General features: G+C 42.7%; 1 protein-coding gene across 1 annotated transcript in view; it reads right to left on the minus strand.

The window, feature by feature from the left end:
- LOC126108948 (procollagen-lysine,2-oxoglutarate 5-dioxygenase) overlaps positions 1-23,171 on the minus strand; it is a 466,456-nt gene that overhangs the window by 56,248 nt on the left and 387,037 nt on the right. Inside the window, exon 11 of the mRNA XM_049914331.1 lies at positions 17,534-17,672. Within this exon, the coding sequence (XP_049770288.1) occupies positions 17,534-17,672 (139 nt within the window). The remainder of the gene's footprint in view (positions 1-17,533; positions 17,673-23,171) is intronic.

Here is a 23,171-nt window from a genome sequence, read left to right on the forward strand (position 1 = left end):
AATTTCTAAAGAAAGTTTACGATGGAGCAATGTGCTTCAAAGATTGATGCACATTACTTTGTATTTGGCTGAAAATAATACGGCATTTAGAGGGTTATCAGATAAATTATTTACCCCAAATAATGGAAAATTCTTAGGTCTTGTACAGTTATTGGCAAAGTTTGATCCAATCATGGAAGAGCACGTCAGACTGGCATTGAGTGGTGATTTGGCTGACCATTATTGAGGCAAAAATATACAAAATGAATTAATAGAACTCATGGCATCACACGTTATGTCTACAATCGTATCCCGCATAAAGGGTTCAAAGTATTATGCAATCATAGCTGACTGTACTCCAGATATAAGCCACAAAGAACAACTTTCGATAACTTTAAGATGCGCCGACATAACAGAGGATGGCGCAAGTGTAAAAGAACATTTCATCTCATTTCTGCAAATAGATGATACAATCGGTGAAGGTCTCACAGAAAGGAATTTAAAAACATTGAGTGATCTTGACCTTAACATTAATGACTGCAGAGGACAGGGCTACGATAACGGCGCGAACATGAAGGGGAAAATTAAAGGCGTCCAGAACAGAATTAAGAAATCCACTAGCTTTTTTTGTGCCATGTGGATGCCATAGTTATAATTTGGTATTGTGTGATGCGGCAAAATCATCAGTAAAATCCGTGACACTGTTCGGAATGTTACAAAAATTGTTTAATCCATTTGCTGGATCGGTAAATAGATGGAAAATTTTGACCGACCATTTGAAGATATACACCCTGAAAAATGTAAGTGACACACGCTGGGAAGCTCGAACTGATAGCGTCAAAGCGGTCCGTTATCAATTATGCGAAATGCATGACGCTTTGGTTTCCTTGGCCGATGCTACTGAACAAAGCGATGCTGCGGTGTCACACGAAGCGACAACAGTAGGAGGACAATTAAAAGACTTCAGCTTCATTGTTTCTCTCGTGACATGGCATGATGTTCTGTTTCAAATTAACGTTGTGAGTAAAGCAAGTCAGTCACCCACAATCAACTTTGTCGAGTTTATGGGAATCCTTGACAAATGTTACTTTTATTTGGAAACATATAGACAAACAGGTTTCGAACAAGCTATTGTAACAGCAACTGAACTGGCTTCGGATCTTGATACGCAGCCATCATTTAAACCACAAATGCGATTAAGACGTATTAAACGCAGGCCGGGTGAAGAGGCTGTTGATGATCAAATAACTGACCCAAAAAAGAAGTTTAAAGTAGAGTTTTTCAATGCACTGTTGGACACCGTGCACATATCCATGAAAGAAAGATTTGAACAGATGCAAGAATTTTCTGCGACGTGGAGTTTCTTGTTTGACATTTAAAAAAATCAAAATAAAGAAGAACTAATACAATGCTGTTCTAAATTACAAGAAAAGTTAACTGTCAACATGAAGTCAGATATTGATGGAAATTTGCTGTGCGACGAAATTTTAGGCCTGCAACACTATCTCGAAGACAGCCAGGCAACGCCTATTGAAGCCTTAAACTTCATAAAAAAGCATAATCTTCAAGAGTTATATCCCAACATCTGGATAACGTTACGTATTTTGCTAACAATACCAGTGACTGTCGCAAGCGGCGAACGCAGTTTTTTCAAACTGAAGTTGATAAAAACGTACTTGCGGTCTACAATGTCTCAAACAAGACTAACCAGTTTGGCCTCACTGTCCATTGAAAATGAAGTTGCAGAAAACCTGGACTTTGCTAATCTGATCAGAGACTTTGCCGACAGAAAAGCGAGAAAAGTAAAATTTTAGTTGTTTATAATTGTTTTTCATTAGGCGTAATATGTTTTGTGTTCAGATGACTGACAAAAAATATAGGTTTATGGCTTACAGTTATATTAAATTCAATAAAAATATGGTACCCAATTCAAAATTAGTGTTTTTTCGTTATACATATTACCTCCTATATATAAAAATCAATTGTTGTGTGTTAGTCTCACCAAAACAAAGAAATGGCTTGACCAATTTGAAGAATTTTTGTTTTGTTTTGTTCGCTTTAGTACAGGGGTGCTTCAGAAAAGAAAAGAAATATTTGGGATATACGAGCCTGTTTCAGCCACATTTTACGCATCTTTTCTATGTTTGGAACACGCAAAAACAATTTTCTGGAGTTTTTGTAGATGTACAGTGCAGTACTACGCAATATTTTTAGACATTTTCCCAAAACGTGAATGCCCAAACAATATATCACTGCTATACTGACTGTTACGGCAGCGACAGCAGCATGCTGGACTGACGTCACAGGCTACACAAGACTCACATGGAGCGTCTTAGCGGGCTTTCAGATTATTTGGATTTCATTTCCATTTAAAAAAATAAAATACTCAAATTTACGATGGAAAAAACCATGTTATGATCATAAGATGACGCCACTAACCACTTAAGACGATTTCTAGAAAACAGTCAAATACCGTGTTGCAAAGCACTGCCAGGTTCGCTATTTATACGAGGGTTATTCCAAAAGTAAGGTCCGATTGATTGCCAAATTGAAACCACAGTGAACATCAGAAATGTGTTACTTGTAACAATTAGCTACACCTTTCAGCTACTTCTCTACGTAGTCGCCGTTCTGACTTAGACTTTTGTCATAGCGTTGTACCAACTTTTCAATAGCCTCATCACAGAAGGCAGTCGCCAGTGCTTTCCGCCAATTCTCCACGCTGGCCTACACCTCGTTGTCTGTGTCAAAATGTTGTCTTCAAAGACAGCGGTTCATGTGACCAGAGATGAAACTCAGGGGGAGACAATTGCGGACTGTATTGTGGGTAATCGCACATTTCCATTTGAAAACGATGCAGGAGCATCTTCATTGCCCCTGCAGAATGCGGCTGAGAATTGTCTTGAAGAAGAAACAGCACGACAGTTATGTAATGTTAGCTGCATAGCTTCAGGCGAAATTTCTCACCAGGCCCTCGTACTTGGCGGCAGACACTATTTTCTAGACATCTTTACGCACTCACTGCGAGCTCAGAAATGAGAAGAGCGACGTGATGCTAACTGGGGTTATACTAGAGACACTACCCAACACATCTGTGCAAAGCTTTATCGGATTTTCATAGTCGTTTCCATTTCGCGACCGATCGGACCTTACTTTTGGAATAACCCTCGTACAATAAAGGGCGCCAACTGGACGACTCGCCCGGGGCACCTGGATGGCTAAGGCCGGCCCTGAGTGCTCCTCACCGCATAGTCAACCGAGATACTTAAAGAAGAGCACCAATATGTTCACAGTTTCTTGTAAAAGCAACCCAGTACAAACGTAACTTACTCGGATTTACAAATAAGGTAAAGAAGCACGAATTCTGTTGCTGCTGGACCACGAAGTTGTTTTTGCATGTCAATCCTTAAAACAGGTGGAAATTTAAGTTCAGGAGTACACTATTTGTTAAGAAGTGTAATGAATTGCAGAATTAATTGATTGCAGAAATCTCTCAGAACAATGTGTGCTGGTCAACTACCGTCAATAGTTTCACATTTTCCTGTGTCAGAGAGGGAGACACCACAATTACGAGTATGCCTGCAACAGACGCGTTCGCCGTGCCTAGCTGACGTGACGTCACCAACAAGCGCCGAGGCCTTAATTTGAGTCGTTGTTGGATATTCGCGATCGCAACGCACTCCAACGGCAGTTGTGGGATGTTTCTAGTTCGTAAATCACACTGTTTACTCAACAGCCGCGCGTAATGTTCCGTTAGCTCTATTAAAACGAACATTTCCTGCATTGTTCATACCCTAGTCACGTTGTTCTATGTGTAATATACACAAATAAAAAGTTCAATATCGATTTACATGTTTTAAGACAGAAAGAAAAGTACCATGTCCAATCAATAAGGACACAGCGTCATAAAAGTTCCATTGCAAACAGTGCGACACAAATTTGCAATAGGTCTCCACATAAGATAAACACTATTTTATTTTTCCCACATTTTGGTAAAACCATGAGGTCATTCTTACTTGATCACTGTTCCTACCCAGTAGCAGAACCTTTACAACATGTGAATTACGAACTCAAAAGAAAAAGGAACAAAATATATTTATTCCAGTAGCGCAACCTGTCCTGTAGATTAAGCCAATCAAACAAACTGACTCCCCAAAAAAGGGTGAACTTATATAACATCAAATATTGTAGTATACATTAAACTAATAATAATGCATCAGAACCTATTATATAAGCGAATGTTAGGAAAAAAATTTAGACTTCGGGAAATGCGAAACACGACCAGAACACGTATCTGATGACGAATCATCAACGCTACTCACTATCCTATAGTGACAACAAATCGTTGGTAGCAAATTCTAAGATGTTGCTACTTGCTAAATGCTTTAATCGTAGCTATGTTACTAACTGAAATTTAATTATAACAAATTGTACCAAGAACAATGTGTTTTTGGTGGATCCTCAGTGTGTCGCTACCTTCACATGACATACTCTCGTAATACGCGAGTTACAATAATTCTTTTGCCACGAATGTGACATCTCTCATTATTTTATTGCAATAAATCACGCAGTTAACAACGGGTTTTCGACTGATTCTCAATTTGCTGGTGCTCAGAAACGACATATATACGTATAGGCTTGAACTGAATACCAATATGGCGCCTCACAGCTCAACGCTAAAGGGAGATGGAGTGCGTGTGATGTAGGTGGCGTTGTGCCATCTGATTGGTCAACGCTCAGAGGCACGCTCAGAATATCTGACATGCCAGATATTGCTCTGCACGTTTGGAAAGACTCCCGAACGTGCTATTCCACGCTATGACGTTAGACACTCGGCACGCTCACAGCTCAACGTGTGGATGCACGGTCCGTGTGCCGACGGGCTTTACTGTGATATGTGTTTCATTTGGTATGAACTGACAATGATGCACCATCACCTCATCCGTCAATAAAATGCCCTTGTCCTTGAGGATGTTGCATTTTTTTTCCCTGCTGTGTATACTGGGTGTTACAAAAAGGTACGGCCAGACTTTCAGGAAACATTTCTTACACACAAAGAAAGAAAATATGTTATGTGGACATGTGTCCGGAAATGGTTTCTTTCCATGTTAGAGCTCATTTTATTACTTCTCTTCAAATCACATTAATCATGGAATGGAAACACACAGCAACAGAAAGTACCAGCGTGACTTCAAACACTTTGTCGCAGGAGATGTTCAAAATGTCCTCCGTTAGCGAGGATACATGCATCCACCCTCCGTCGCACGGAATCCCTGATGCGCTGATGCAGCCCTGGAGAATGGCGTATTGTATCACAGCCGTCCACAATACGAGCACGAAGAGTCTCTACATTTGGTGCCGGGGTTGCGTAGACAAGAGCTTCACATGCCCCCATAAATGAAAGTCAAGAGGTTTGAGGTCAGGAGAGCGTGGAGGCCACGGAATTGGTCCGCCTCTACCAGTCCATCGGTCACCGAATCTGTTGTCGAGAAGCGTACGAACACTTCGACTGATTGCACAATTGCGTGCGGATTCTCGTCAGCCCACACATGTTGATTGTGAAAATTTACAATTTGATCACGTCGGAATGAAGCCTCATCCGTAAAGAGAACATTTGCACTGAAATGAGGAATTGACACATTGTCGGATGAACCATTCGGAGAAGTGTATCCGTGGAGGCCAATCAGCTGCTGATAGTGCCTGCACACGCTGTACATAGTACGGAAACAATTGGTTCTCCCGTAGCACTCCCCATACAGTGACGTGGTCAACGTTGACTTGTACAGCAGCAACTTCTCTGACGCTGACATTAGGGTTATCGTCAACTGCACGAAGAATTGCCTCGTCCATTGCAGGTGTCCTCGTCGTTCTAGGTCTTCCCCAGTCGCGAGTCATAGGCTGCAATGTTCCGTGCTCCCAAAGACGCCGATCAATTGCTTCGAACATCTTCCTGTCGGGACACCTTCGTTCTGGAAATCTGTCTCGATACAAACGTACCGCGCCACGGATATTGCCCAGTGCTAATCCATACATCAAATGGGCATCTACCAACTCCGCATTTGTAAACATTGCACTGACTGCAAAACCACGTTGGTGATGAACACTAATCTGTTGATGCTACGTACTGATGTGCTTGATGCTAGTACTGTAGAGCAATGATTCACATGTCAACACAAGCACCGAAGTCAACATTACCTTCCTTCAATTGGGCCAACTGGCGGTTAATCAAGGAAGTACAGTGCATACTGACGAAACTAAAATGAGCTCTAACATGGAAATTAAGCGTTTCCGGACACATGTCCATATAACATCTTTTCTTTATTTGTGTGTGAGGAATGTTTCCCGAAAGTTTGGCCGCACCTTTTTGTAACACCCTGTATAAAACACGAGTTGGTGAGGACCTGTCATACAGCACAATGTGTAGTGCACTACAGTCCGATCCGCGAACGATGGCGATTCGCGCATGTTGTGGCATAGTCGGGGACTTCACGATTCTAAGGGACAGTTGCAGTATGTGCATGAATGTGCTTTCTGCTTCGAGAAAGCATATATCCTACAAATTATGTCTATCCCTTTCTTGTGCGAAATAAATCAGTTACCACCATCACCAGCAACGACAACTCACAACAAATGAAATAAAAATTCACTAAACAATTCGCTACAATCACGTTAACGTTCACATTAGTTGTCAATCAGAGCAGAACATTCAGAACACTACTAAACCAGGGTGTATACGGCCCGGGACATCCGGGAGATCCGGGAAAAACCCGGGAATTTTTTCATCCGGGACAAATCCGGGAAAAACCCGGGAATTTTTTAGAATTCCGGGATTTTTCATTGTTTTAGATTTCAGTTAAAGTTTTATAGGTTTGACGTGTAAGATCTGATACGCTGACAAAGAACTTTAGTCCACTAATGCTGAATAATACTCCAGCAATGAAACATAAATCAGAGAGTAACACCAAAATAAAAGTTTAGTTGCATAGAAAATGGGTAATTTACACAATGCACAGACCAGTTTACCGACACCGAAAAGTGTCAAAGGCTTTAGGTCGAAGATTATGCAGTGCGTCCGTAATAACTAACGTGCATTCGATGTGCGTGACGTCTCAATTGTTTACATTCCTAACAGATCACCAGATAATATTACGAATAGTGGCTTGAGATGCGTTACTTTCAAAGTAAATTTCCACGCAAGATGATTTATGTTACGTGTGAGAATGTGCAGTGAATTTCTTAAATCACAGGGCGTCATAACTCTCATTCAAAACGTTAACAGTTTGAGGATCAGCCATTTGAGAAATGTCGGGCCCAGAAGATAAGTCATTTATGTCAGTATTTAAAATTCTACCGGCACATTTGTATTTGATATGACTTAACGTGTAACACACGCTAAAAAAAGACGGAGCTTCAAGTTAGTTTTCATATTTAATGTTGTTCTTTCATAGATAAAAAATTATGCAGTCGATGGCAAAAAGTGTAATTGACCTTCAAAAAAATGTGCATAATGTGTTACTGACCAATGTCAGAAGTATCTTCATGCCAGAACACTTCGACTTTTCTACGCAACTGATAATCATTTTGGGACGATTTTAATTGCCAAATTAGAGCCTGTTAGTAGGCCTACGGACTTCCTATCATTGTAGGACTAATAACAGTGGATGCCAATAGACGATGCAATTCTCGTTCGGACATACACATCTGCTTACGAGTTAACCGGTGTAGAAACGCACTTTGCTGAATTGAGCGAGCTCGGCCTATCTTCGTAACGTACGCGCCGCGGCCTGTCTTTCTCGTAGGCCTCGTGCTCTAACTGCCGTCATTTGCTAGCGAGATCACGTGACATGAGCTATGACTGGATGACAAAAGTGCATCGCTCCACGCAATCTCTATTTTATAGTTTCGGAAGCTTCCGTGCTGTAATTTGTGGAATTTGTGTATATACTTTCGCAATACGAAAATAAACTCTGTGTATATTGTCCCGCATCAAACAACTTCCCAAACGCATTGTTTTTCCTGGATTTCGTTTCCTAGAGTGCTGGGACGTCCTCCGCCGATATAAGGCCTTTACGATTCAAAGGACTGATAGGTTTTACAGCTCCGAGGGAATGTATACTGATACTTAACACGGAAGTATTTTCACCCGCTTTATACGTAATTTCATCCGGGAGAAATTGTGTTTTTAACCGGGAAATCCGGGAAAAATCCGGGAATATTTTTTTCTTGTCCACGTAGACACCCTGTAAACGCTCATTGGCTGTCAGAAAATGCTTGATGTAGGTGTGCAGAACAAGTCTAAATTAAAAAATGGTTCAAATGGCTCTGAGCACTATGGGACTTAACTTCTAAGGCCATCAGTCCCCTAGAACTTAGAACTACTTAAACCTAACTAACCTAAGGACATCACACACATCCATGCCCGAGGCAGGATTCGAACCTGCGACCGTAGCGGCCGCGCGGTTCCAGACTGTAGCGCCTTTAACCGCTTGGCCACCACCAAGTCTAAATTCGACCACCATCACTCCAACTATAGCCTGCAAAGACAGGCAGGTTAGCCAGACCCAGATGTAAAGTGTGTGGCAAATTAACGATCTCAAGCTGGTACACCTGCCAGAAGGGCTGTGATTTTTAGGCATGGTCCCACGACAGTTTAAGCGAATGGTGGGCTGGTCCCCCAAATTATGCCTCCACAAATGGGGTACACAAGCAGTTAAAACATGGTACCACAAAGAACATAGTTGATTTAGTGCAGGTGGTACACAACACCTTCAAGGCAGCCAGACACGTAACTGCACACTTGAAGAGCAAACATGCATAAGCGTCCGTCACAAATATGCACAAACACGAGTGCTTGCACAACTGTGCACAAATTCATTGCGTCTAAACACAGTCAGAGCACACTTCTATAAGCATCAGTTTGTTTACAGAAAATGTTGAGCCCAGGCAATGATGCACTGGTTTCGGCAGCATTTTTGCTTTTGTTAAAACAAGAAGAAGAAGAAAACTAATGAAACAGGAAACATAACTGGAGCAAAGATTGGTTTAAGAAACAAAAATACACTGACTTGACAAAAGCAATGGGAGAGCATTATGTACATATACTGATGGTGGTAATATCACGCATACCAGGTACATAAGGGCAGCACATTGATGGAGCTGTCATTTATACTCACGTGATTTATGTGAAACGGTTTCCAAAGTGATTATGGCTCCACAATGAGAATTAACAGACTTTGTACAGGAAATAGGTGGCAGAGCTAGATGCATGGGATCATTTCAGAAACTACTGGAATTCAATATTCCGAGATGTATGGTAATATTTTATTCTTTAACTTGCCCTAATTGCAGTAGAGTCTTTGTGAGGAAAGCAATTTAACATACAGAGTGACGTGGTGCAGTGGTCAGCACATCGGACTCGCATTGGGGAGGATGACGACGGTTCAAACCCACCTCCGGCCACCCTGATTTAGGTTTACTACGGTTTCACTAAATCGCTTCGGGCAAATTCCACAATGGTTTCTTCGAAAGGGCATGCCCAATTTTCTTCCCCATCCTTGACACAATCAGAGATTGTGCTCACCTTGATGTTGAAGGAACATTAAACCCTATCTTCCGTATGAATTTAATTTAACAGGACCAAATAAGAATCACATCAAGTCCGGGGTGGCCGAGCGGTTCTAAGCGCTATAGTCTGGAACCGAGCGACCGCTACGGCCGCAGGTTCGAATCCTGCCTCGGGCGTGGGTGTGTATGATGTCTTTAGGTTAGTTAGGTTTAAGTAGTTCTAAGTTGTAGCGGACTGATGACCTCAGAAGTTAAGTCCCATAGTGCTCAGAGCTATTTGAACCATTTTACATCGAGTCACTGACGAATGCTTGCATAAGCCTGCCTGTTCTTTGTATACATGCTCAAACATGCTCACGCTCGAATGCTTGCACAAGTGTACATAAAGCCTAGTTTACAAGACGACACTATGTTGCAGGCATTATAGAGTCCTGCATGACCGAGTAAGCGAGCACAAGATACGAGGTGGGGCGAGCACACCCTAACTGGATAGGCTACCCGCACTAGTCCTTGTGACCGAGCATACAAGCCGTGACCGAATACGTAGCACGCAACTTCAAACACATTACACGTGTCATTATCCGTGGGAGACTGCAGCCAGTACGGGCTTCTCATTTGTGGTGTGTCTCTCTCTGTAATCATGCAGCGCGAGGAAGCCAGTGTAGTAAGACGTAAGATTGAAACCAATGTTTACACATTAAAGAAACGGGAAGGTCTAAAAAGCCAAGTATGGAGTACATTTCTGTTGGTTGTAGATGAAAACATTGCGTCTACTGGGTACGTATCGTGCATAAACTGCTCCACTTTATTGTTTTTCCAGTCGGGAACCACTCATGTAAAGAAACACAGTTGCAAGAAACCTCACAAAGATCGTTTCTTTGGCCGTCCTTCCGTTATCTTAATATGCTTGAAATAAGTGAGAAGCAGGAAATTCTTAACAATGTGCGACCAATGCGTGCTACGTACGGAGGTACAACATTCAATCGTTAACATAATCGTTTTTGCATAGTTAGTGGAAAGTGTATTATGGAGAAACGGGAATGTTGTGACTCGTATAATATTTCATTAACTTAAAACATCTCGTTTTTATGGGAACGGGGGTCGGATTGTTTGGGGGGAGAGACCAAACAGCGAGGTCATCGGTCTCTTACGGGAATGTTTCGATGATTTCCATATCAGTTCTGTATTACTTGTCTCTTTTGTTTATTATCACAGATCCTTCAAGTACTGTGTCATCACCACACAGAAAGAGAGCTCGTTTCAAGGAATGGAGGAACAACAGATCATCCGCAGCAGATGAAGTAGATCTGTACATTTTAATGCACCCCGGAGATGATGATGACATCTTAAAGTGGTGGAGCAGACATGAAACAGATCTGCCAGGTTTGGCTGCAGTTGCAAGACGTATTTTATGTATCCCAGCAACAAGCGCACCTAATGAAAGGTGCTTTAGTAAAGCCGGCATGTTACTAACAAATTGCCGCAGCCAATTAAATCCGGAACGCGTTAGTGATTTCCTGCTGATCAACAATAACTATATTTTGTTTATGTTGCAAACAATTGAAAAGTATGACAAGTTACGTCTGTAAATGTTTAATGTTCTTTGTATGCTTTCTTTATGAAGATAGTTGTCTTCTAGATTATAGGGAAAGCACTTATTTAATGTTTCCTATAAATGAAAGGAAAAATATCTCTTTTGTTTGGAAATGAGACTCGTCTTCTATCCGCGATTGTATTGAAATATCATTTTACTTTCCAGGTGCTTTATGAATTTAGCTGTGTCACGTACCCGTCCTTGGAAATGTTACTTTTGTATTAAAAGAGAGAGAGAGAGAGAGAGACAGACATAAATACATTATGTGTGTATGTGTGTGTGTGTGTGTGTGTGTGTGTGTGTGTGAGAGAGAGAGAGAGAGAGAGAGAGAGAGAGAGAGAGAGGCGTTGTATTTGTACAGTAAAGTACAGAGCAGCGAGCCGGGGCGAGGCGAGGTGAGACGTCAGCGGTGACCGGTCATGCTCGGTTATCCGCGTGTCCCGACAACAGACATGGGGCGAGTACGTGACCGAGCCGAGTCGTGTGGGGCCGGACAAGAGCGGCTCGGTCCCGCCGTCAACAGGCGAGCCGTCACCGGTCAAACACTGAGCGTTGCAGCACTCTAGCAGGCAACTGCGCTACCGGCCACGGCGCATGCGCGCCGCGCGTTTGCGTAACTCGTTAGTCAAACTAAACATTTCCGGCGTGTTCCAACTTTGGCGACACTAGTTGCATAAGTGCTCAGCTTGTGTGTGTTCGTAGAGTGTAGACAAACTGAAATATGAAGTGCGGAATGGAGAATAATGTTCGCTTTTTGGATATCTACGCTTTGCATGCATAGGTGTTGTGGGATTTCAATGATGCTGACAACAAAAATAAGCAACACATTGCTGCCGCTGAGACCGTCATGTGCGATCATAACATAGATGGTTTGACAGTATCTGAACTTCAGGGCAAAATTTATTGAGTTAGGAGCACATATACAGTGAATTAAGAAAAACTGCAAGCTGCGGCAATGCTCTCGTCTACTAGACTAAAATCTCATCGTTCGAGTTGGCCAATTCTCTGTTAAGGAATATTGTTGGCAGGAGGGAAGGCTACACAAGTTCAAGAAGCTGCATTCTTTATTCATCTATTTAAAACGTCGCTGCAGTGCTCCCCATTCACATATGTTAGAATTTTGAAATATTGCCACTGTTCAAACGTATCTTCAAAACAGAAGTTTGCAAACCATGCTCTTCTTGAATGAGATTTTCACTCTGCAGCGGAGTGTGCGCTGATATGAAACTTCCTGGCAGATTAAAACTGTGTGCCCGACCGAGACTCGAACTCGAGACCTTTGCCTTTCGCGGGCAAGTGCTCTACCATCTGAGCTACCGAAGCACGACCCACGCCCGGTCTCACAGCTTTACTTCTGCCAATATCTCGTCTCCTACCTTCCAAACTTTACAGAAGCTCTCCTGCGAACCATGCAGTACTAGCACTCCTGAAAGAAAGGATATTGCGGAGACATGGCTTAGCCACAGCCTAGGGGATGATTCCAGAATGAGATTTTCACTCTGCAGCGGAGTGTGCGCTGATATGAGGACTGGGCGTGAGTCGTGCTTCAATAGCTCAGATGGTAGAGCACTTGCCCGCGAAAGGCAAAGGTCCCGTGTTCGAGTCTCGGTCGGGCACACAGTTTTAATCTGCAGGAAGTTTCATTCTCTTCTTAACGCGGCCTGCTTCGAATAATTATTGCTGATAATGTTAATGGGTGTTAATGAAATAGCGTCATCACCAGCTACAACCGTATCTTATAGCATGCGAGTGTTCTCGATTGTCATGCACACAATATGATACGTAATTTCAGTTCTGGCGACAGGACCTTTATTCCTTATCGCATAATTAACTCTATTTAGAAGAAACTTGAACAGTTCTGGTGACATTCTAAGATAATTAAAAGAACTTCTTGGGTCTTCCGTAATAAATTATTTCAGCAAGGTTGCTGAGCAACCGAGTTGACATCTTTTCTTCATCCAGTCACGAATCGAAACACGTTTCTTATTTTTTTCTTATGCGGCGATTCCACGCAACAAGCTTGAACTCCATCGCAACTCGTGCAACGTGCAGCTGCCAAAACTTTCATTTCAGACATGACTCAGGAACCCACAAAACGACGAAACTGAAGTGTATACTGGTGTCGCCGTGTGTATGAAACCACTTGCGTGCAACTCATTCCACGCAACAAGTGGAGCAACCCAATGTCGTCGTGTAAACAAGGCTTAACCAAAATTTGGTCCAGCATCAAGCTATTTGTACAATCCTGATGTTTGCACAAATTTATGCAACATGTGCTGAAATTGCTTCTGTAGGCATACTTATGGATGCGTTCTTGTCAAGCATGCAGTTACATGTGTGGTCACCTTTAGGTTACCTTGTCAACTGCAGCATCAGGAGAGCACCTGCCTACACAGTTAAATAATTAAATAAGTAATGGAAATAAAATAAATACAGCTGTGAACAATGGTAACTTTTATCCTTGACTTTCCTTTGCAAAATAAGATTGGAAAACAGAACTCTTCATTTGTCTTCCGTTTTGGTAGTTGATGCATGGTCTTTGTGCTAAGCAGTCCTTACCCTGGACTTCAAAGAGCCCGTGTCAAAGTCTTTGTTCTGCAAGATTTACACAAGGCAGGGGAATCAGCTAAAGCTATAAACCCATTCCGTATCATTAAGATGCATACAATTAACCTTTTTTTTATTTTAAAGATACTGCTGAAACACTGTTGCCAAGGGAAGTGTGTAAGAATGCCAAATGCAGTATGATCAAAGTGACTTGTACTCGTCTCTCTCAAACAGCTACCAAAAACTCTTACCCTGGAACAGAAGGATGGGAAAATGTCGAAGTTTTCAAAAGAGGAAAGACTGTGGAAAATGTTTGCTGTGCTTTACCTCACCTTAAACACTAGCCATGTTTATCAATTGCAGAACGGAAAGAACTGTTGAGGAAGCTTTGCAACGATGCAATATCTTATCCCGAGAATGGAAATGAGAAATCAACACAGAGAGATTTTTTCATAAGTTTATTTTGTTATTCTCTCATTAGAAATGTAAACCAAATGAGAAATGGTCTTTGTTGACCACAGTTCTACTAGTTAAAATATTACTGTTGTACGAGGGTATTCCCAAAAGTAAGGTCTCCTTTTTTACTATAAGCACATAGACCTGTTTATTTCTACAATCGTTTACATCAGTTTATAGCTTGAACATTTAGCTATTTTTCGACATAATCACAATTTCTGTCGATGCATTTTTGTAGACACTGTGGCAGGTTTTGTATGCCCTTGTCATACCAGCTCGCCGCCATGTTGTTCGGAAAGTTATGAACCTCTTCTTTCACCTCGTCGCTGGGGAGACTCTGAAAAAACTGAAACGGGCAATTCAGAACCGGAGAAGAGGAATGTTGAGCAAGGCCGTACACATTCTCCGTGACAACGCTCGCCCACACATCGCTGGGCAAACCGTTGCTCTCCTGCAAAAGTTTCAGTGGAACATAATCACCCACCCACCCTCTAGTTCTGACTTGGCGCCCAGTGACTATCACCTGTTCCCTAGGTTAAAAGAACATTTGGCCGGAAAGCGATTCAGCTCCGCCGACGAGGTGAAAGAAGAGGTTCATAACTTTCTGAACTGCACGGCGGCGAGCTGGTATGACATGGGCACACAAAAACTGCCGCAGCGTCTACAAAAATGCATCGAAATAAATGATGATTATGTCGAAAAATAGTTAAATGTTCAAGCTGTAAACTGATGTAAGCTATTGTAGAAATAAACAGATCTATGTACTTATAAAAAAATTAGAGACCTTACTTTTGGGATTACTCTCGTATTTCTGTATTTGTATTATCACAAATGTAACACAGTATTAATGACATTCTCTGGTATGACACTTGCAGAATGTTCTTATATAAATCATTTATATTCCAAACTGTCTCATTACTTTTTGCGGTGATGATGTGCACAGCATAATTCTGTGGTATCAGACTACCTTCTCAATTTTTCAGCTACAAATAAAGTTATGTCAAAAAGGATGGATATTAACTTTTTGAGTCTCCTGAGAAATGTGAGATATGCCAATGTGAGATCCACTCGTCATATGTTTTTCTTTTCCCTATCGTTTTTCCCCCGTTACCCAAGTTTCTCTCTTAGACCTTGGAGAGGTGAACCGTCGGATGTCTCTCCTGGTAAGATACGCAATGTCGGACATGTATTGCTCGTACCGACATTTTTGGTTCAAAAGGTTCAAATGGGTCTGAGCACTATGGGACTTAACATCTGAAGTCATCAGTCCCCTAAAACTTTGAATTACTTAAACCTAAATAACCTAAGGACATCAGACATATCCATGCCCGAGGCAAGATTCGAACCTGCGACCGTAGCGGTCGGGCGGTTTCCGATTGAAGCGCCTAGAACCGCTCGGCCACCCCAGCCGGCGAGATTTTTGGGATGAGCATTTTAAACTCTACGCACATTTTCGTGCAGTTCTCAGCATTTGAGGTCATGCACTTCCCTTGTTACAAAATTTACTATAATTCTAAAACTTACTTGTTCCATACCGTAGGGAGAGGTCAGAATCATGATCCAAAGAAAATGTAAATAACTAACGTAGTATAATTTTTGTAGCTACTGTGTGGTAGGAAAATGAGTGAATGGACATCATGGGAATGAGAACATTTATTCTATATCTACATGGAAACTCTGCAAATCTCATGCCTGGTAGAGGGTTCATCGAACCACCTTCACAATTCTCTATTATTCCTATCTCGTATACCGTGCGGAAAGAATGAACACCTATATATTTCCGTACTACATCTGATTCCCCTAAATTTATCGTGGTGATCGTTCCTCCCTTTGTAAGTCAGTGTCAACAAAATATTTTCTCATTCGGAGGAGAAATTTGGTGATTGGAATTTCGTGAGAAGATTCCGTCGCAACGAAAAACGCCTTTCTTTTACTGATTTCCAGCCTAAATCCTGTATCATTTCTATGACACTCTCTCCTATATTTCGCGATAATACAAAACGTGCTGCCTTTCTTTGAAGTTTTTCTACGTACTCCGTCAGTTCTATATGGTAAGGATCCCACACCGCGCAGCAGTATTCTAAAAGAGGACGGACAAGCGTAGTGTAGGCAGTCTCCTTAGTAGGTCTGTTACATTTTCTAAGTGTCCTGCCAATAAAACGCAGTCTTTGGTTAGCCTTCCTCACAACATTTCCTGTGTGTTCCTTTCAATTTAATTGTAATGCCTAGGTATTTAGTTGAATTTACGGCTTTTAGATTAGACTGATTTATCGTGTAACCGAAGTTTAACGAGTTCCTTTTTGCGCTCATGTGGATGACCTCACACTTTTTGTTATTTAGGGTCAACTGCCACTTTTCGCACCATTCGGATATCTTTTCTAAATCGTTTTGCAGTTTATTTTGGGCTTCTGATGACTTTATTAGTCGATAAACGACAGCGTCATCTGTAAACAACCGAAGACGACTGCTCGGATTGTCTCCCAAATCGTTTATATAGATAAGGAACAGCAGTGGGCCTACAACACTACCTTGGAGAAAGCCAGAAATCACTTCTATTTTACTCGATGACTTTCCGTCAGTTACTACGAACTTTGACCTCTCTGACAGGAAATCACAAAAAATGGTTCAAATGGCTCTGAGCACTGTGGGACTTAACTTCTAAGGTCATCAGTCCCCTAGAACTTAGAACTACTTAAACCTAACTAACCTAAGGGCATCACACACATCCATGCCCGAGGCAGGATTCGAACCTGCGACGTGGCGTCGCAGTCGCGCGGTTCCAGACTGAAGCGCCTAGAACCGCTCGGCCACTCCGGCCGGCCAGGAAATCACAAATCCAGTCACATAACTGAGACGATATTCCATAACGCAATTTCACTACGAGCCGCTTGTGTGGTACAGTGCCAAAAGCCTTCCGGAAATCCAGAAATACGGAATCGATCTGAAATCTCTTGTCAATAGCACTCAATACTGCATATGAATAAAGAGCTAGTTGTTTTTCACAGTCAATAGACTGTTTTCTTCGAGGTAATTCATAATGTTCGAACACAATATATGTTCTAAAATCCTGCTGCATATCGACGTTAAGGATATGGGCCTGTAATTTAGTGGATCACTCCTACTACCTTTCTTGAATATTGGTGTGACCTGTGCAACATTCCAGTCTTTGGGTACGGTTCTTTCGTCGAGCCAACGGTTGTATATGATTGTTAAGTAAGGAGCTAATGCATCAGCATACTCCGGAAGGAACCTAATTAGTATAGTCGCTGGACCAGAAGACTTGCTTTTATTAAGTGATTTAAGTTGCTTCACTACTCCGAGGATATTTACTTCTACACTTATGAAAGTGTGTGTTGAAAGTGAAAATCTGTCAACAAAGCTATAATGTCATACCTTTTCCCTGAGGCTGCTGCAAAAGGCCATGTCAGGATCCATGGTGCCCCTGTCATATGTGGGCCGCAGACTGGGGTCCCTGATGACACTTCCGTTGACCAGGTAGCAGCCACTCACATACGGGACATTCCACAGGCCCCTGCCAAAGACAAAACACAATCAAATGTCACACACACTACAAAATACGACACATTCACTACAAGCTAAAAAAAAAAGTTGGTGAATGGACCAATACACAATCTAATGAAAACTACCCTGACATCTATCTTTTTGATTTGCAGCTCCTTGTATTGGCCGTGTTGGCAGTTAAAATTTTTGGATGTGAGGTCCGCCAGTTAACCAAAGAACTACAAAGTTATATACTGGTACCGTTATGTCGATGACATAATATGCCGGATTGATGAACCACATACACACATAGAACAGCTAGACAATGAAATAAACAACTTACACCCAAAAATTAACTTCACATTAGAAACAGAAACTAACAACACACTACACTTTCTAGATCTCACCAAATCAAAAATAAACTACACACACAACTTCACAATATTCAGGAAACCGACAACCACAAGCATCACCATTAACAACCTCTCAAACCACCCATTGACACATAAGCAGGCAAACTTGGGATTCATGCTCCACAGATTAAACAGAACGCCCATGAACAAACAGAACTACACTCGAGATAAACACAATAAAACAAATAGCAGTAGAAAATGGTTATACTACCCATATGGTAGACAAGTTCAATAAAAAATATGCAAACAGTACAAAAACGAACACACCACACACATGCAAATCCTTACCCAGCACAGAACAACACAAAACACAAACAATGATCACACACACACAACACACACATACACACACACACAGTGTGTCAGACCCACCGTACTTGCTCCGGACACTGCGAGAGGGCTGTACAAGCAATGATCACACGCACGGCACAGCGGACACACCAGGAACCGCGGTGTTGGCCGTCGAATGGCGCTAGCTGCGCAGCATTTGTGCACCGCCGCCGTCAGTGTCAGCCAGTTTGCCGTGGCATACGGAGCTCCATCGCAGTCTTTAACACTGGTAGCATGCTGCGACAGCGTGGACGTGAACCGTATGTGCAGTTGACGGACTTTGAGCGAGGTCGTATAGCGGGCATGCGGGAGGCCGGGTGGACGTACCGCCGAATTGCTCAACACGTGGGGCGTGAGGTCTGCACAGTACATCGATGTTGTCGCCAGTGGTCGGCGGAAGGTGCACGTGCCCGTCGACCTGGGACCGGACCGCAGCGACGCACGGATGCACACCAAGACCCTAGGATCCTACGCAGTGCCGTATGGGACCGCACCGCCACTTCCCAGCAAATTAGGGACACTGTTGCTCCTGGGGTATCGGCGAGGACCATTCGCAACTGTCTCCGTGAAGTTGGGCTACGGTCCCGCACACCGTTAGGCCGTCTTCCGCTCACACCCCAACATCGTGCAGCCCGCCTCCAGTGGTGTCGCGACAGGCGTGAATGGAGGGACGAATGGAGACGTGTCGTCTTCAGCGATGAGAGTCGCTTCTGCCTCGGTGCCAATGATGGTCGTATGCGTGTTTGGCGCCGTGCAGGTGAGCGCCACAATCAGGACTGCATACGACCGAGGCACACAGGGCCAACACCCGGCATCATGGTGTGGGGAGCGATCTCCTACACTGGCCGTACACCACTGGTGATCGCCGAGGGGACACTGAATAGTGCACGGTACATCCAAACCGTCATCGAACCCATCGTTCTACCATTCCTAGACCGGAAAGGGAACTTGCTGTTCCAACAGGACAATGCACGTCCGCATGTATCCCGTGCCACCCAACGTGCTCTAGAAGGTGTAAGTCAACTACCCTGGCCAGCAAGATCTCCGGATCTGTCCCCCATTGAGCATGTTTGGGACTGGATGAAGCGTCCTCTCACGCGGTCTGCACGTCCAGCACGAACGCTGGTCCAACTGAGGCGCCAGGTGGAAATGGCATGGCAAGCCGTTTCACAGGACTACATCCGGCATCTCTACGATCGTCTCCATAGGAGAATAGCAGCCTGCATTGCTGCGAAAGGTGGATATACACTGTACTAGTGCCGACATTGTGCATGCTCTGTTGCCTGTGTCTATGTGCCTGTGGTTCTGTCAGTGTGATCATGTGATGTATCTGACCCCAGGAATGTGTCAATAAAGTTTCCCCTTCCTGGGACAATGAATTCACGGTGTTCTTATTTCAATTTCCAGAAGTGTAGAACGGCTCGTCATACAAGAAGAAGAGAAAATGGGGTGCCTGGTTGGCTTCGTGGATTCTGTTGTTGATAGGCTCGTTATCCACGTAGCAGGTAACAGTTCCAGAACTGAAATGTGTTTCTCGAATTCGGATAAGGAAGGAGCTGAGAGATTACCGGAGTTGTTAGTACCATCAGTGGCTTCAGTATTCAACGGAACGGAGAAATCCTTGCAGTTTCTACATCTACATCCATATCTCCGCAAGCCACCTGACGGTGTGTGGCGGAGGGTACCCTGAGTTCCTCTATCGGTTCTCCCTTCTATTCCAGTCTCGTATTGTTCGTGGAAAGAAAGATTGTCTGTATGCTTCTGTGTAGGCTCTAATCTCTCTGATTTTATCCTCATGGTCTCTTCGCGGGATATACGTAGGAGGGAGCAATATACTACTTGACTCTTCAGAGAAGGTATGTTCTCGAAACTTCAACAAAAGCCCGTACCGAGCTACTGAGCGTCTCTCCTGCAGAGTCTTCCACTGGAGTTTATCTATCATCTCCGTAACGCTTTCGCGATTACTAAATGATCCTGTAACGAAGCGCGCTGCTCTCCGTTGGATCTTTTCTATCTCTTCTATCAACCCTATCTGGCACGGATCCCATACTGCTGAGCAGTATTCGAGCAGTGGGCGAACAAGCGTACTGTAACCTACTTCCTTTGTTTTCGGATTGCATTTCCTTAGGATTCTTCCAATGAATCTTAGTCTGGCATCTGCTTTACCGACGATCAACTTTATATGATAATTCCATTTTAAATCACTCCTAATGCGTACTCCCAGATAATTTACGGAATTAACTGCTTCCATAGTCATTTCTGAAAGTATTTGTATGGAGTGTAGCCATGTATGGAAGCGAAACATGGACGATAAATAGTTTGGACAAGAAGAGAACAGAAGCTTTCGAAATGTGGTGCTACAGAAGAATGCTGAAGATTAGATGGGTAGATCACGTAACTAATGAGGAAGTATTGAATAGGATTGGAGAGAAGAGAAGTTTGTGGCACAACTTGACCAGAAGAAGGGATCGGTTGGTAGGACATGTTCTGAGGCATCAAGGGATCACCAATTTAGTATTGGAGGGTAGCGTGGAGGGTAAAAATCGTAGGGGGAGACCAAGAGATGAATACACTAAGCAGATTCAGAAGGATGTAGGATGCAGTAGGTACTGGGAGATGAAGAATCTTGCACAGGATAGAGTAGCATGGAGAGCTGCATCAAACCAGTCTCAGGACTGAAGGCCACAACAACAACAACAACAACAACTGCTTCCATTTGCTGACCTGCTATTTTGTAGCTAAATGACAAGGGATCTATCTTTCTATGCATTCGCCGCACATTACACTAGTCTACATTGAGATTCAATTGCCATTCCCTCCAGCATGCGTCAATTCGCTGCAGATCCTCCTGCATTTCAGTACAATTTTCCATTGTTACAACCTCTCGATACACCACAGCATCATCTGCAAAAAGCCTCAGTGAACTTCCGATGTCATCCACAAGATCATTTATGTATATTGTGAATAGCAACGGTCCAACGACACTCCCCTGCGGCACACCTGAAATCACTCTTACTTCGGAAGACCTCTCTCCATTGAGAATGACATGCTGCGTTCTGTTATCTAGGAACTCCTCAATCTTTTGCATTAGACAGCTCGCTCCAAAAAATTACCCTGTGTTTAAGTTGGGAATTTTCATCACTGCTGTTTTATAATTAGAATACTATGTTAGGTGAGAACGAGGGCAATTTATGCTTTCCGTCTGATCACTTAAGAAGCGTGCGACAGTGCTGGACTTTTGCCGAATATTATTTCATTCCTTTTAAAAATAAAATGGCATTCGAAGCTACATTGTTTCTTTCGTCCTCTCTTTTTAGGTCCGAACTGCAACTGCTCACACCATTTCAGGCTAGTTGTATCAACTGGTTGGCCAGTGCTGTCCAAGTTTAATGCGCCGGTAAAGCTGTTGTCCCGGATTATCGCTCAGACTGTGAGCGTGTAACACTGCGTGAAACGCAGCCTTATGATCGTACTTAACTGTACTGGACACAGCTTGGCTTCCCCTCCACGTGAAACGAAATCCAATAAGATTCAAGCAAATGTGCAAGAATACATTGTGTAATGTTTGCATCAGGTTTATAATAGGTTAGAGTCATAACTCACATGCTCCAAAATAATGAAAATCGAGATGCCGACATATTCTCATATAACTTTATACATAGAACATAATTCACGAAACGGTTATTCACATTTGGCATAAGATCCTTCAGAAAACCGGTGTTAAACTTCATGGTTGGTTTCAAAAGTCTCATGATCCGCGGGATCTTGTGAGTTTTGTCCCGTACCACATCTTGACCAATCAGCGATTAGCTCACTCGGCGCCATTTTCTTGTGTAGTAGTAAATATTGATGCCAGTGGAGTGCGTTTTCTGTTATGTTTAGTTATTTTGGGTAATATAATTCAATATAGTGGTTGGAATGAAACTGATTTGAGACACAAGTCATGGAAGAAAACGTTTCACTCGTTGGAGAAAGAGGAAGGCCAAGGAAACGTTCACAGGATCCAGAAATATGGAAAAGTCAGGAAGCCAAACGAATGAGGTTAGAGTATCCTGTTTTATTCATTGTTTTCAAATTAAACTGATTCTTGTTATTGGCTTGATTTGTTCCTCCACGTAAGAATATATAGGACTCTTTCTTTGTGACTTAACAGTGAGGTATAGCAAAGTCAATATTTAAGTTCATTTTTGAAGAATAAACAGAACCTCACAGTGTTGTTTGTTCTATCATTGCGAAACCAACATCGTCCAAACAGCTCAGTACCAAAACTCACAAGATCCAAAATGGGGACTGTCAAAACTTACATGTTCCATAGCTCATAAACAAAACTCACATGATCAATAATGTAACCTTAAATAATTGTAATTTCTCAATATGCAAACATAATTTGAAATATACATAATGATTTATAGCCATTGTTCTTGCACATACTGATGTCAATATATGTGACATGTGCACGACACATGTAAAACACGTTTTTAGTCATTTGTGAAAGTTTATGTTTTTGGAGCATGTGAGTTATGCTTCTAACCTTCTATGATGAACACAGTATAGCTATTGTGCCACCACAGTTGTGGTGAGCTTAACGCGGGCTAAATAGCATCTAAATGACGTCGAAAACAATGACAGTCGTTTTCTCAGAAACAGTCGTGCATCTACGCGTAAGACGAGACACACGTTCACTCGTTTTGGTTCCTCTTCCACTGAGCGAAGTTTCTGGGAAATCGGGTTATGGCACTTGTCGTGTTCCCCTCGTCAGTGCTACTAACTTGTGCTTACTAACGAAA

Source organism: Schistocerca cancellata, chromosome 11, assembly GCF_023864275.1.
Source record: "Schistocerca cancellata isolate TAMUIC-IGC-003103 chromosome 11, iqSchCanc2.1, whole genome shotgun sequence".
Lineage (NCBI taxonomy): Eukaryota > Metazoa > Arthropoda > Insecta > Orthoptera > Acrididae > Schistocerca > Schistocerca cancellata.